The sequence below is a fragment of the Clytia hemisphaerica genome, unplaced genomic scaffold, assembly GCF_902728285.1.
Source record: "Clytia hemisphaerica strain Z4C2 unplaced genomic scaffold, Clytia hemisphaerica genome assembly, whole genome shotgun sequence".
NCBI classification, from domain to species: Eukaryota; Metazoa; Cnidaria; class Hydrozoa; order Leptothecata; family Clytiidae; genus Clytia; species Clytia hemisphaerica.
This window is the reverse complement of record NW_027104531.1, coordinates 14,701-31,007: the sequence shown is the minus strand read 5'-3', so window position 1 is coordinate 31,007 and position 16,307 is coordinate 14,701. Positions and strand designations below refer to the sequence as shown.

Sequence of the window (16,307 nt, the reverse complement as noted above, 5' to 3'; positions counted from 1 at the left end):
AACACTTACTTAGTTTTACGCAATTTTTGCGATGGGTAAGCATTGTTATACGGGTAATATTCACAGTTTTATTTATTTTCAATAATGACTTTTTTGATTAAGAATGATTTCGAAATCTCAGAAGCTATTAAAACGTCAAGTCGTCCATGTAAATCCTGACAGAAGCGCTAATATATCTTCCGACTAACCCCCGCGGAAAAATATTGACTTTGTGCCAGCTTTTATATATTTCTACTTCCTTTTTATTACTATTCATTACTTTAATTAATTGATACATTAATGATAATTAGTACTCTAATGATCAAACTAAAACTGAAAATTATACACGTTCTTTTATAAGAACAAACAATATAAACTAGGCTTCGATGGCCAAAATACTAAGAACAAGTTAAGAACATTTTAGGGCTTTGCAGACTCTAAAACACCCGATTTCTTAAGAAAATGGGCAAAAATTCTCGAAAAATGGTGAAAATAAGAAGAAGTTGAAACTCAAAAAGTTAAGAACATTCGAGACTTTAAAAATGTTGGATGTTCTTATAAAAAGCGTGTATTTTGATACCGCCAATGTTTTACTAACTGTGTGAATATTCATAAATGATTGCCACTATATTTTGAAGAAATCAATGACACAATGTCTTGCCCAACGCTAGATTTTAAACAACCAATTTCATAGTGATATTTTAAAGATATCAAGGTTCAAACTTCCAAATGAGTGACCCTATTTTGTAGACTTCATGTTTAAACTTTCAATCGTCTTATGATATTTTAAGAAACTACATATTTTTACTTCCAATTACCAAACTAATTTTTCCAACTTCATACTTTTACTTCCAACTGCTTAACGCTAATTTGATGAGATATAAATGTTTTGAAACGAAATAAATGTGTTTAATAAGGTTTTTAATGATTGGGAAATTTCCGTTGGCCAAACTAGGAGTAGTAGCTTCGATGTGAAAGGAAATAACGGCGTTGTCTCAAATATGGTCAACAAAGCAAATTCAATTTAAATCGTTAACGTCAAAAGAAATCGTAAGATCTTCAAATCCTGAGGCACATTAAGCAAGATTAAAGAGTCCAATCACGTCAACTTATAATTAAAAGGTTATCAAATTCTTTATTTTTTACATAACCAATCCAAAAGTAGCATTACAAAATCGCAGTTGAATTTTCCAAAATAATCCTAAGGCATTTTCCTCTTTTACTTTGCATAAGCTTGTAATTGGTCATTGGCCTTCCGTACAAGTAATGACCAATTTAAAAACAATAGGCAAGATGTTTAAATACTCGTTCTGCAGGTAAAAGGACCTTACAGCTAAACGAGGCAATCAAAAAATAGGGAAAATGTTGTAGAAAATAGCTCACTGACGTCAACCAAGACACTGAACTACCACCATATAGGGGATTGACAGAGTTCAAAGAGAAAATAGCATCGTGTGGTTTTGCTATTAACCTTGGCCAAAGTCAAATATTTCGTAAGTTGAAACACTGATCGTTTGCGATCAGCTTTTTTAAATTAGGTAGTGACTTTTAGAACTTCTTTAAACGTCAAAAGTCCTCACAGCATTATCAAAATTTTCAAAATGTCGCCAGATTCGAATTATGTAAGTTCTTTTGTTATAAGAATGTTTTTTTTCTACTGAGAATTCAGGTATACAAGCTAAAATAGTCTAACAAGGCTGGACTTAAAAAATTGTTGGTTTGCCGTCACCCGACTGACCCTACCTCGAAACCTGCAGACCCAAAAAATTTTATCGCCATTTTAAAGAAGATTTCTTTTCCTTCAAAAACTTCAAACAATAAAAAATCAGAACTCGTGTCTTGTTTGTCTCAAGTATAAGAATCGTAAATTTCCTGCTAGCACTTCTGTTTTTTATTCAAAATTACCTAAATGTAAACAAACTGTTGACCGACCCACCTCCAAAATTTAGGGTCGGGTGACGGCAAACCCAGCCCAAGCAAGCAACCTTAAATAGCCGGAATATAATCATGAAAAAGAAATATTGCCACACATCGTAAACATTCTTATTTGTCGAAAGAGTTGCTAATGACTTTCTGGTTAATGATCCATATTGCTAACAAGTAGTTAGATGGCTTTTTTTGAGCAATTGCCAAGATTGTGTGGGCTTGAAAATGGTGATGATGTCTCTTTTATCATTTCTTCCAACTTTATGAAAAAACAGTAAAAATTGTCGGGGGAGGATTGACTCGTTCATTGAACGAAGTATTTGATTGAACGTGTTTCGAGTAATAAAAACACGCAGTAATTTATCTAAAGTTATTGCAACTTTAACAAGTTTCCAAAAAATATCAGCTCTTTACTGCAGAGCAGGAATACGTGTCGGATAAAGATAAAAGGAAGAATTTATGTTCTATGTGTCTAGAATTAAAAGCAACAACCAAAAAACATGCTCTGAAATTAACAATGCCAAAGATTCTTGAAAATATCTTTAGGGTATACTAGACGGTTCCCGTCGTCGCAAACGCCGGTTAACGGTTTTTCTTGCACGTCAAAAGCCTTTAAAATACTATAATGTCGGTTAATTCCTGACATTGTTTCGGCTTAAAATGCCGAATACAATAATAAAAATTATACTTCTAAACTTTGTACATTAGTCAAAATTTTGTGTCTGTAAGCCTCGACGATATGTCTTTTTAAGATAACGGAAGTTTGTGTTCAATGAAATGCCATAGTGACCCTGTCAAAATCATCGAGGGTACCCGTCGTTGCAGACCCCCAAAGGTGTCTGAGGTGGTGAGAGGGTTGCTTCTAGGAAAGAAAAAGCCTTAGTTGTGAAGGAGAGGCTCGCGCTTTGCGATTGAGCACTGAAGGTTTACCCGTTTGTTGGCTTCACATGCGGACAGCTTAAGACCGGCGCATATGCAATGCAACCAACATTGAAACCTTTTTAAATAATGTTAGACGAAGTTTAATCATCGAACAACAATGTTGGATTTTGTTGCGTGTGTTGATATAAGATAATTCGAAATCGTGCAACAAAGATGCCACACCTTTTTATTTGAAACTTTGTGACGTCGCAGTACTTTTTCATGAAATTGACGTCAGAACTTTTTTCGTTTACAAATAGCAGTGTAGAGTCTTCTCTAATCCGAGTTTTCTACGCTTGTCAAACTTAGCGCGAGACTTTTTGTATCGAAGGTGGATAGGTTTTCCAGCCGCGGCGTTCAAATTTTAGAAACCTTACCATATGTTACTGGGCTAGCGTTACAGACATTTTTCATAAACTCATTTAGTATAGTAAAGGCCGGCGCAAATGAATCCAATATTTGATCCAACAATATTGTTGGATCTAATGTTGGGTTCGTTTGCGCAAGTCGTAAAATTGCAACTTTTTAAGAAAGTTGTTGGAAATCATGTTGGATGAGGTTTGATCGCCGTCAAACTTTTCACCCAACTTTTTTTAATGAGATTGACGTCATTTTTATGTTGGTTTCAATGTTGGATGCATTTGCGTAATCATGTTGGATGAAAATGTTTGACGTTTTTGCGCAAATGACTTTTCATACAATTTTTCGAATTTTTCCACGTGACTTTTCATCCAACATTTCGTCCAACAATGAATTGGAAATGTTGGATTGAATGTTGGATTCATTTGCGCCGACCTTAAGATATGGGTTAGGTAAAAGAAATGATTTATAAGTAATCCAGACATAAAATAAATTAGTAAAATAAGGTTGAAAGAAAAAAAAGGTGTGTGAATTTGATTTATTCGATTTAATTTCGATTATTCGATATTTGAACCTATACTTCGACAACCATTCAATAATCGATGACCAATATCTTTGCCCAATACAGCTTCTCATTATTATTAAACTGCGTATTTGAAAATAAAAGATGTCCCCACCAAGGAAATCCTAACAGAAGGAAATATTCTAACCGGATATTAAATTATAAACAAGAATATGTATCATATATAGCAGACATACGCTTACATTTAACTTGATAAAGACAACCGTCGAAACGTCGTACACTACTGTGTTTTTTATGTTCATTTATTATATATAGCATATAGATGTCTTGACCACCTAATTGTAATTGAATACTTCAAGTAAGTCAGGTAGATTAGAATATGGTGGTGGTACGGTTATGTGCTTTACATGCAATAATGGAATATGGAATCACACAGCAAACATCTCTTTAGAGAGGAAATTCAGAAAAACAATGTTACCGAGATAAATACTTTGGGATAATGACTTAAAAAGGCGAGACAAGCAAACCTTGTTTACATGAAATCAAATAAACCGACTGTCCACAGTTTAAAATTAAAAGGGAGGACCAATTCGTCTCGCCGTAGTTTATCGAAGAAGACGTCGTAAAAAACATCAATCTGTAGGAGACGTTCAGCCGTTGTTTACTTTCAACTTTTGAAAATGAAAAAAGATCCATATCTTTATTAATGGCTAATTAATTAAATTATTCAAACAAAACAAAACAAAATGAAATGAAACAAACAACGAAAAAATCGTAGCATGGGATTGTGGCCTGAGGACAATTTGATTACGCGTAACCCCCAGGTGAGAGGATTTACCGAATTTCAATTTGAAGTCAAAACAATGCGATTTAAGAAATTTTTGGTAGGGTTGTGAATATTATTTCGAAGATGTTGCAATTTCTCTCTTTTTAAAACAACTCGTTTGACGGAGGATGAAAACACGAGAAAAAAGTTTTTCATCGACAATAAAAACACGGAAACACATAATTACAAGTTTCTTTGTATAAAAAAATTGAACTTTGTCATAATTTGTCTCTATAATGAGGCCATTTGAGCAGACAATAGGAAGAATAGAATTCGAAACAATAGCGGTTATTTGCAAGCTCGTTAAATGGTATCTAATGTCTTTTAATGGCCGATGAGCAATACTAAATAAAACAGGACGAGGTCGCTTACTTGAGGATCATTTAAAGAAAAACACAAGTGTATAGCACAGATGACAGTATTATAGTATAGTAGAAATTCTTTCTGAAAACGAAAATCTTTGAGTTAAAATAAATATGTTGAAGTGGACGAGTAAATTTAAATATGGCGGATCAGTGCCAGAGGGATTGGATAGAATTGATGCGATGTCTACTCCAAGAAGAGAGACACAAAGTTGTCGGATCAGAGCCGAAGCAAGGAGTAACCCATCATCACCAAAGAGTCGAAGCCGTAAAACGAACGCTGTAATGTACAGATCACAAAGCGAGCTTGCTGATCGAAGACATTCGTACGAAAACGACGAACAATACCATAAAATGCGACAACAAAAATCGAAATCGGCAATTCTCGAGAATTTGAGTTCGCCAGCAATTAATAGTTCACCGTTTATTAATTTACAGTATGAAGACTTATATAAAAGGTTTGAGCAAGCACACTTAAGTGCACCAAGCTCGCCACAATCAGATAACGAAGACTTTAACTTAACACCAAAAACAAGTCGACAAACAAGTTGTTCAAATTCCTTACGGAAAAATTCACCTGCAAATTTGCCGTGCATTGAAGAAGCAGCGGAAAATGATGAACTTTTATCAATTGCTGATTCAGGCATTTGCGACGAAGAATATAACGATCATAAGAAACATTATTTTGAGCCGTGTAAATTCGGTGATGAAGCAAACGCCAAAAACCAACAACATAATGAGAACACAGACAATGAAATATTTAGAAAATATAGTCCCTGTCCGCGATCTTTGTCCTTACCGACGGGAAAAACGAACCATTTTACACAAAAATTACAAAGGATGGAGAGTTCCGATGAAACAGACAGTAGTTCTGATAATGAACATATATCTTTCGAATGTCCTCGCTCATCTTCACCAAAACATATAGACATTGATAGTAAAAACCAAGAATTATATTCAAAATTAAAAGCTGATTTGGAAAGTACAGCTATGGGAAAGAAGTCAGTTAAACGAGATATACCACACTCTTTAATGTAAGTTCAAAAATAAAATAGTACTCACTAAATTTTGAAATCTAAGTAAAGGGGTCGAAAGGGTCATCATTTTATTCGAGGTAATACGAATTGAACTCGATCATATGATATTGAGTAATATTGTAGATTTCAAAAAGTTTGTGATATTACAATCGGACATCGTTGCTAGTTAAATGATTTTTTCCGGACGTTGTTAGGAAAAAGGTTGTTTCTTATGACGTCATTCTGATGTCCGTAATTATGACCAATGAGAATATCACTTTAAAAAGCTCAATGTTACAAATTAGGATTCTTCCGAGTCTTTGAAACACTATTTTCTCATACTGTTACAACTAAAGTTACCAGCGCAACCGAAATTTTTTAAAACATTGTAAAATCATGCGTTTTTCTGATAACAAGTAACGACCAAAAGGAAGATAAAATTCCGACAAAGTCTCACGCGTAGCTGAAGAATTTTAATTTGTAAATTTGATTAAGAAAAACCCTACCGAACTTCAAGAAAACACATGATACCAGTTCAAGGGAAAGGAAAAAAGGCAAACAATTAGCACCGTCATGCTAGCACTGAGTGTTAATTGGCCACCTTACATAACTAGATAATTAAAGGCGCTGTAGGGAAGAGGTCGCGGTTTGAAATATTTTAAATGATCTGGTTTTTCAGATACTATGGGGAATATTGTGAAAGAAATTATAAGTCAATCAATCAATGAAAGAAAAAAATGAACCATAAGTTGACCTGTTAAGTGATGCCTCATACATATAAAAATTCCGTTCGAACTACAAGGTTTAATGCTTTACGCAATAGCTTGATTGTATGTTACATGAAAATTTAATCAATTTATTTATTCTTATCATTTATAGGTCTTCCATGTTATGGAAAGGTAACACAAGCAACCAACCACCATCAAGTACAGGTATCTACACCACAGTACCACCAAACAGATACGGTCGCCGCAACAAAGACTTGATGTCTCAACTGAGCAGTAACAACAGTAGCACACCAAGCACACCTTCACCACCATCCTCACCTAAATCACCAGGAAGTCCACGTGAATTCAAAGTCAGTTTAGATGTCTCCCATTACGCACCAGATGAAATTCTGGTCACATTGGAAGATGGTAAACTAGTGGTCAACGGTAAACATTTCGCTGAATCGGAATATGGGTTCGAATCCTTACAATTCCACCGACGTTATCCGATCCCTGATGGGATTAAGAAAGCTGACATCAAATCAACCATTACCGATGAAGGAATCTTGGTGATTACTGGCCGCGTTAATGAGCCGATGATCGAAGAACCAGCCTTACGGCGTTCATTGTCCTCTTCTGGACACACTACACCTGAAATTATGCTGAGTGGTGAGCACACTAAACTGTCACCGTCACCATCAAGAAGATCAATCGCGACTTCAGACTACTCGGAAGACTCGCGATCCCGACTCAGTGAAGATTCCCGATCCATATCTTCAAACATCTCCGATAACGATTTTCACGAAACAGCTGACAACACTTATATGTTGACAGTCAACTGCCGTGGATACGATCCCCAAGATTTAGATATCAAAATTCAAAGTCGTGAATTGATCATCCACGGACGTCAAAAAATCTGTTCCGTTGAGAATGGTCATGAACGTGTCCGACATAAAGAGTTCAACAAGCGATACGCCGTACCCCGTAATGCAAACTGTCACCAAATCATGTCCAGATTTACGGAAGACGAACAATTAGTGGTTGAAATTAAAAAATCGTCAACAATCAAGAGAGGTGTCATTCGAGAGGATATTCTTGATGACGAGTAAAAAAAACATTGGAATATTCCTGCTCCTTCCGTTTGAGTCAATTCCTGATCAAAGACAATGAGAAATACTTTTCAATAAGGAAGTACATTAACGTACAATTCCGTAAAAGCTTTCGTTGAAATATTGTCATTGCTACAAGAAAACACAAACTTTTTTTCTGACAATTACATCCTTTTATAGAGAACACTATTTAAGAATAGTTTTAAAAAACCTCTTTTTTCAAAAATGTTACAAAAAAATTTTTAAAGAAATTTAGCTGGATTCTGAAATTTCCTTTCTAAAAATATTTACTTTTTTCAAAATATTTGTATATATTTTACATATAAACTACAAATTTTATACTATTATAGCATAGTTATTAAATAAGAAAAGTATTTTTAACCCTTAAAAATTACAAGTTGTTTCATTATTTTTTGGCCTTTCAGAGATCTTTACTCTAAATCTCTTTTAAATAAATTTGCAATCTCCTAAAAATCATACTCGATAGAAAGATTTTAACTTTTTATAAAATTCAGGATTATAATTATTCTCCACCAAATGCCGCAAAAGTTTTAAGAATACCAACAATAACAGCATGTTTCTAAGCTGATTAAAGCGAGGATAAGATATGAAATTCATTCGAATAAATAAACACAACAAAACAACAGGATTTCAAAGGAAGATAAAATATTTCAAAACAGAGATATTTTGTAAAGTTGATATCTTTGCTACCGGTGTTAATCTATTTCTTTGAAAGTTGTTGTTAAATCATTTTGTCTAAGTTTTGTTGCACTTCAATTTTACATTTAAAGAAAAACAATATCTTGTTTGTTGATCTTCAGCCGAATATCTTATTTTCAACGCTATCAGTTTAAAGAAATTTCATTGATAATGGACATTGAAATTATCTTAATATCAAAGAAAGCTATTTCATATAATTCGTCTGAAAAAAGTCTTAAAAGTTTTCAAAATCCCCTAAAAGAACCGAAAGATTACACGTCGTTGATCACCCTGATCACCTTGGAGTTGACATTAATGGCCGAAAATAGATTTAAAAGGTCCTATAAAGACCTATAAATAGCTTTGTTTTGGTAACAAAATTTGACTACAGCCTACTTATTGACGCATGCACTATTTTCTGTAATAAACGTACATTATTTTGAGCAGCATAAATAGAATCTCTGAAGAATGTATCTTAACCACTGTTTTGCATTAAAAAAAAAGTAGATTAGATTGGATATTGAAGGTCAAAGTAGAAAGATAATATGGCGATTATATTACTTGCCAGATCTACTAAGCAACACAGGAAAAAATACATTGAAGTAGATCTAGAGTATTAAAATTAAACCTCTAAGGATATGGTAAAGGACTTTGCATAAACGCCAGCTTTGAGCCAGCTTTGATGAGCATACCATATGTAATATTGTAGCATTTGGCATAATATCTATTCCTTTCGGAGTCTTTCATCACATATCACATCGTGATGGATCTTTAAAAGAACAGATTATCGGTGCTAAGAGATACTTATAAAGTCATATTAAAAGTTCTTATAGAGCTTATGTTGTGGGAATTTGGAGCTGTTTGCTTTCTTCAATTTGTATTTGGATAAAGTGACTGCTAATGGTGAGTTTTGGCACTTTTTTCAGAAGATCGGGATACAGATGAGTGATGACGAGTATGTCCGAGCCAAAGTTCGAAAATTGACCCATAGAAAGACTGAATTTCGAAAATTTTGTCCATTTTTTGACATTTTTGCCACATTTAGAGAGACTTTTTCCCCAAAGTCTCAGCCAAGATTTTCAAGTTTTAATCCGAATTTCAAGAATTTATGACCCTTTGAGGGAGTTGATTTTTGATTTTCGTAACCGTGGAGCCTTTACAGAGCCTCAACTGCATTTTGATGGTTTTTGTACCACTTTGAGGAAATTTCGAGAGTGTGAAAAAAGGGCCCTTATGGCTCGCACATACCCGGCACCCACTTCTCTAGTTTATTTAGTCAAAACTTCTATAGTCGATTTCGCTCCGAAAATAGAGAGTCAAAATCGCGGCACTTGAAATGTCTTCTTGATGTATACAGTATAGCATTTTGTTATCGAGTTCAATTCCACATCGAGCCCGGCAATATCAGACATGGGAAGGCTTGATTTCGTTTTTACTGAAACAGGGTCCCGTGTAGTAAAAAAAGCTAATGCTGCAATTTTTACAACATTTTTTCAGATTTTACCATAGCAACAAGCGAAACAAACAAAATGAGATGCAAGACAAATTCTACGAAAATACCATCCGAAAACTACATTATGCGATTTAATGAGAAATTGTGGTGCCAGGATTGCGGTAACCAAACTCCATAACGCAACAAAATCCTGAAACTTGACCAAATATCGAAAGATTGAGATGATTAAATGTTTTGTAATCGTAATTTTCTCACGCAGACAAACAAAACCAAGTCTAGCAAACATGACTAATATTCCGAGAAACCTAATAGTTTCACTTGCAAACGAATTAATCGAATGTCTCTGCGTCTCTTCTAGGAAGAGTGTGCGAGAAACACTTTCGACACTTCGTAGATAATGGTATGAAAAGATACTTAAAACGACAAAGTACATTCCTTACATTTCATGAAAGATAGAAACTGACGCGTATTGCGACAGGCATTACGGCATTATTAGACTAGAAACACCCACACGTGTCTAAAGCCTCTATCTGCAGCGTTTTTGTTTTCGCTAGCGATTCTAACTGTCGTGGCACTTTTATTAGGGGGAATTGTTTCATTTTAAAAACGACAGTTTTCTGCCAGTAAAATTCAGTAAAATGTGAATAGATAAATCCCCCGCACCATTTACGCGCTAAACAATTAATTGTAAAATAAAGAAAAAACATCATTACTCCAAACACATCAGTCACCATGTAAATTCTACGATAAAAGACAATAGAATCGAAACGCAGTAGGAATGGATGATATTTCCCAACGGAATCCTTTTTTAAAAAAGACCTTTTCATAAATTACGTCACGAACATCACTTGCCTCGTTTTGAAATTATTGCCATGGTGATTAACTCCAGCGGATTTTATTAAAACTACTTTCTATTCATAGAAAAATCATTTAATGTCTCAAGGGACATAATCACCGTGATAAATGTTTGAATACGAGGCAAGCGATGTTCGTGACGTAATTTATGAAAGGGTCAATTCAAAAACGGGAAAATGATTTGAAGGAGTAGATGTGATTATTATTTTAATCGTAGCTGATTCCATAACTTTTCATCGGAGAATATGTCGTCTTTCACGACCGGTGAGAATATATTATATGAAAGTGTTGTCTTTGATCATGAAAGTAATGAAATATCGAGAAAAGTTGTCTTTGGCGACGTCTGTACCGTTAGTTAGAGTAGACTTGTTAATGTACTATTCGTCCTGATTCGTCATGTACATCCGTGTAATAATATGAGTGTTATTTGTTAATACGACATTTGGAATAATTTTGTCCCTTCCCTCATTTTTTGCTTATTATTTATTGAGTCTGAATTAGTACTCTAACATTCTAGACTACAGCATTGCTGATGATATATCCTTCTATCAGCTCTACCCGAGAGGACGCAAAAAAAATCTTCTAAAAGCTCTTGAATCTGCTGCAAACTGTATAGACCTATACCTCAATGAATACAATACCGACTTTTTGACTCTTAATGTCAACGATTCATTGGATAATGTTAAAACGATTGGAATTTACAAAAGGTAGAAGATTGCAAATATGTGAGTTCCTACATCCCCTCTTCTGAAAACAAATTCAAAATTCAAATTCAAAATTGGCAAAGGTTTGGCTTGGAGTGCATGCATTAAGCTACAAAGTATTTGGTCATCTTCTTTCATTGACTCTCAAAGTTTGCAAGTCAACTATTGAACCAATTCTTATGTATTCATGTATGGCTCTGAGACTTGGTCCCCCACCAAAATGTTTGAAAACAACCAGACGGTACCTCTACAAAGCCTCTGAGAAGGGTTAAAAATCTCCTTGAAACCAATCTCCGATCTGCTTTAAAACCAAGGGTATTAAATGTTCTGGTCATTATTTCCGTACCCTATCTGAGGTTAACTCTTCCCTATTGCTTCGGAAACATAAGGCTTGAGAAAATTCACTTTCCCAATATGGTGAGCAGGGATCTGGCCTTGATCTTAGCGACCTGTGTACTGCTTTGCACGATCGCAACTACTGACGCCAGCGAGATACCAGTATCACAACACACTCACATGACATTATAACTAGAAAGTACTTTCACTTTTCAAGTTAATCACAGGTTGGACCCTGGATTTCAACATGAAAAGCAGCCAAGTTAATGTCTACTGCACGTTATTTCTAATGTTATTCTCATTAATAATGCATTCAAGTTTTAGGTACTGTCAACAATTGTGTTATCCATCACCGCATTTTGTTATCAAAAATTTTATTAAATCGCCAAAATAAATTCCGCCAACTTGCACCAAAAATTTCTTTTCGCTAAAATTTCTTCTCTTTAAGGTACCCCTCTGATAGTGATTTTAAAAGAATTAAGAAAGAGCTGCAAGGTGCCATATTTGGGAGTTAAATATTTGGGATTAACTTGGGATGAGCCTGAAACTAAAATTACAATATTCTTTCCTATATTTTGAGGCACACACACGACTAGAAACATCCTTCCCGTCAACTATTTCAGTTGACAATTTTGTCCAAACAGAGTATCTCTGGTGTAAAACTTTAAAATTGAAAGCAATGAAAATTAAGAAGGCGTATGAAATCGATTCCTAAAAAACTAATAATAGAATTTAATTATCAATTACGTGATTAAAGAGAAACAGAGAGTGTTTGGTTACGAAGACTCTTGTTTGAAAGTTGATTAACCTTAATAGCTTTTCATCTCATCAGAAACTAGTGTTACTAATGACAACTACTAAACATTGGCACAAAGCTTCAAAAGACGGCGGTCAACTTTAATGAAAAATGATCAGAGGCAAGGCTGAAGGTTTGATGTCATCTGTAACTAAAACAAAAGCGTAGCTGACAAAAAAGTTCATTGGTCCATGAAATCCATTAACGTTGGATTAGTGAGAGCTACACTGTTCTTCGTGTGCACAGACTTGTTAAAAGCAAACTAACTTTTTTAAATGATCAATTAAGTCTATAAGATCATAAAAACGAGTGGTGAGAAAAATTTTGACCATTTTGCTGGTCCCCATGTGACGTCATCACTTTTGCTAGGGCTTGAAAATGAAAGTGAAAATTAGAAGCTCGAATATGGCTCAAATGAAAGATATTCATCCAAGGATTCCAAGAAATATCACAACATATACCTGAAAATCAATATTTGAGAAGCAATAAAGGAAAATAGCTCAAAAAATGACATCATCAATGACGTCATCGGCAATTAAAAAATCATCGAAATCGAAAAATTTTTGTTTCATCTGAAAGAGGACCTGCTTGGGAACAAAAAATATTGAAGGAAAACTTGATGAACAGTCAAAAGAAACTGAAGAATGGAAAGAGAAATTTGAACTTCAAGATTTGAAAACAGAACGCGCTCACGAACGGCGAATGGAACAAGAACAGAGAGCTGATCGTTTAGAGAAAGTTGTTTCTGGATTGAAAAATGAGATGGAGAAAGTGAATTGCGTTCAAGTCTGTCTTGGAAGTCAAATCAATGGTTGTCGACAAAAGATTGCTGAGCAAGCTTCTTTGATCCAAATCATGGAAAAAGAAAATGTCAAATTGAAAGAGAAAGTTGGAGGTTTGAAAGATCTGGTCAAGGAAGCCAAAACGAAGATTGATGTCGATGCAAAAACCATCAAAAACTTGAAGAATGTCGTCTCGGAACAAAAGGATGACATTTCCAAGTTCAACAACTTTATATCGGTGATCAAGAAACGTGAAAACAAGATCGTCAATCTCTTCAACAAATTGAAAAGACATTTTGAAGAGAAATATAATGGACGTTGTTTCAAGATTTTACGACGTCGACGACAAAGTGGTGCTTTAGATCTGGTGATGAGTCTTGATGATCTTCTGGTAAATGAAGAACCTATTCCTGATCCTCCACTATTCCATACAACTTCTTCAAGACAACAAATATGAATGGTTTAGGCCATTCCAAACCAAAAACTTGTATTTTAGATTTTTATATACTGTAACATCACTTAAAATCGAAACATCAAAAATACAACTTACTTCTCTATCTATCTATTATGGTTGAGTTACAGGTGGCTCTGGGAGCCCATTCTCTCAATTATAGATGCTTTGAGTAAGCATCCCGTCAGCACCTTGAACTGACTACCCAATTCCCCTCACATGGCATGGGTTGATCCGGGCAAAGGTTTGTTCACTTGCCAAGGTTCACGACTCATCAAGACTCATCACCAGATCTAAAGCACCACTTTGTCGTCGACGTCGTAAAATCTTGAAACAACGTCCATTATATTTCTCTTCAAAATGTCTTTTCAATTTGTTGAAGAGATTGACGATCTTGTTTTCACGTTTCTTGATCACCGATATAAAGTTGTTGAACTTGGAAATGTCATCCTTTTGTTCCGAGACGACATTCTTCAAGTTTTTGATGGTTTTTGCATCGACATCAATCTTCGTTTTGGCTTCCTTGACCAGATCTTTCAAACCTCCAACTTTCTCTTTCAATTTGACATTTTCTTTTTCCATGATTTGGATCAAAGAAGCTTGCTCAGCAATCTTTTGTCGACAACCATTGATTTGACTTCCAAGACAGACTTGAACGCAATTCACTTTCTCCATCTCATTTTTCAATCCAGAAACAACTTTCTCTAAACGATCAGCTCTCTGTTCTTGTTCCATTCGCCGTTCGTGAGCGCGTTCTGTTTTCAAATCTTGAAGTTCAAATTTCTCTTTCCATTCTTCAGTTTCTTTTGACTGTTCATCAAGTTTTCCTTCAATTTCTTCAATTTTATTGTCCTTGCTCACAACAAGTTTTTCCAATTCTGCGATTCGACGTTGCAGAGATTGTACTGTAAAGTTGCGGCGGGCATCTTTATTTTTCAATTCTTCGATTTGTTCAGCTTGGTGAACAGAGACGAGACGATACTCGTCCGATTGAATTCGATAATCACCGAATTCTCTCATTTTTATCACAATATTTTACACAATATTCACAGCAAAATAACCTTGCTTCAAAAACACGACTTCTCTTTGCAGAGGGCAATGTTTAACTTAGTGAAAAGTTTTTGACGGAGAGTTTTGATGCTGAATGAAAATATTTGACGTCACTCTGGTCTTTCAGTTTGTGACGCCAATTTTTGCTCTGTTTCGAAAATCGCAAAAACTACCATACTCGTTTCCCATATTTCTTACGTGCAATGCCAAATGTAAAAGTATATGGAGCCAGTTCTAGTTTTTAGTTTGGTGTAAAGGCGTGAACGACCCCGATTAATCTTTTCTGGCGTTACTACCACGTGTGAAGACTTAACGCGATAGGTGCCTTTGCCTTTGGAATTGCACGAAGGGATCCACAATCTTGATTCTACCCCGTCCTAATGACAAGACAAAGGTGAAAAATATCTCCCAAATCAAGATCAATAAACCAGCTGCGCTGGAAGGTCGCCTAAATGAAATAGCTTTTTAAAGAGCCTAAAAGGACAAAATTTTGGTGATTTTGGGACCCTTTGAGAGACTTTTTCCTAAATTTTGGTCCATTTTTCCAAATTTTGGTTTGATTTTCACCAAATTTTGGTCAAAATTCTTGGAAATCGTGACCCTTTGAGAGAGAAATTTTTGACTTTTGTGATTTTGGGACCCTTTCAGAGACTAACTTTTGAATTTGTACCCCTTTGAGAGACTTTTGAGGAATGAGAAAAGGTACCCTTATGGCTCGCACATACCCGGCACCCATTTTGCCTAAGTACCCCCCCCGGGGTTTCAATAAATTATTATTGCCACCGCAGGAAGCCTAAAGCTTCCGAGGATGGCATTCATAGCTTCCACGTTTTTCAGTATTTTAGTTCCGGTTAAATAGTGTACCGTTAACATTCTTAGCTTGACTGTATTTCTATTGTTTTATCATCATTAAAAACACTTTTCCGGATTTGTTTTCATCTGATTACCCATTTTCAAAGCTCTATATGTCTTTTTTTATTACCTGAGGGAGTCGAATTAAGGGAAATTCCTTTTTGTTGGGAAATTCCCTATTTAAACCACAAGTAGTTATTAACCGCTCTGAGCAACGCAAATTAGAAAGTTGTATCCTTTCAAAATACTCTAGGGGCTGAGTTAGGTCCCGTATGCGCATCGGCGTATAGTCATTTTTTCTTTTGATCATGAAAGTATAGTCCTTGAAGAGTCAGAAAACGTGTGTGGCGTTACTTGGATCAGGCTCAAATTTCCATAATGGCGGATTTTAGATTTCAACCCTTTTTAGCCCTCTTGCTTGAAAAAAAAATTGTTTTGACTTTAAACATAGACATATTATATACCAATCGATCACAAATTTTATGCTGATTAAGAAAAAGGTCACACTCATGGTCTGAAAATTTCGTTATCTGGAGATATGAAGCACTTTCGATTTCGATTTTTTGAAATGACTACTTTTGGTTCCAGATTTGCGTGGCT

General features: G+C 35.1%; 2 protein-coding genes across 3 annotated transcripts in view; one reads left to right on the top strand and one right to left on the bottom strand.

Moving 5' to 3' along the window:
* The window catches only part of LOC136822417 (uncharacterized), a 38,313-nt gene extending 30,198 nt beyond the window's left edge, over positions 1-8,115 (top strand). The window contains exons 1-2 of one of the 2 annotated variants that reach the window (XM_067078673.1): positions 4,896-5,931; positions 6,793-8,115. In XM_067078673.1, coding sequence (XP_066934774.1) covers positions 5,012-5,931; positions 6,793-7,729 — 1,857 coding nt within the window. In that variant the 5' untranslated portion in view covers positions 4,896-5,011 and the 3' untranslated portion in view covers positions 7,730-8,115. Of the gene's footprint in view, positions 1-4,895; positions 5,932-6,792 lie in introns of those variants that run through there. The other variant, XM_067078674.1, reaches the window with a different exon arrangement.
* A 5,954-nt stretch (positions 8,116-14,069) lies between these two features.
* Positions 14,070-14,825, bottom strand: LOC136822427 (peptidoglycan DL-endopeptidase CwlO-like). The gene has a single exon (XM_067078684.1). The coding sequence runs from the start codon at positions 14,823-14,825 to the stop codon at positions 14,070-14,072; it is 756 nt and encodes a 251-aa protein (XP_066934785.1).
* Positions 14,826-16,307: the final 1,482 nt, after the last annotated feature.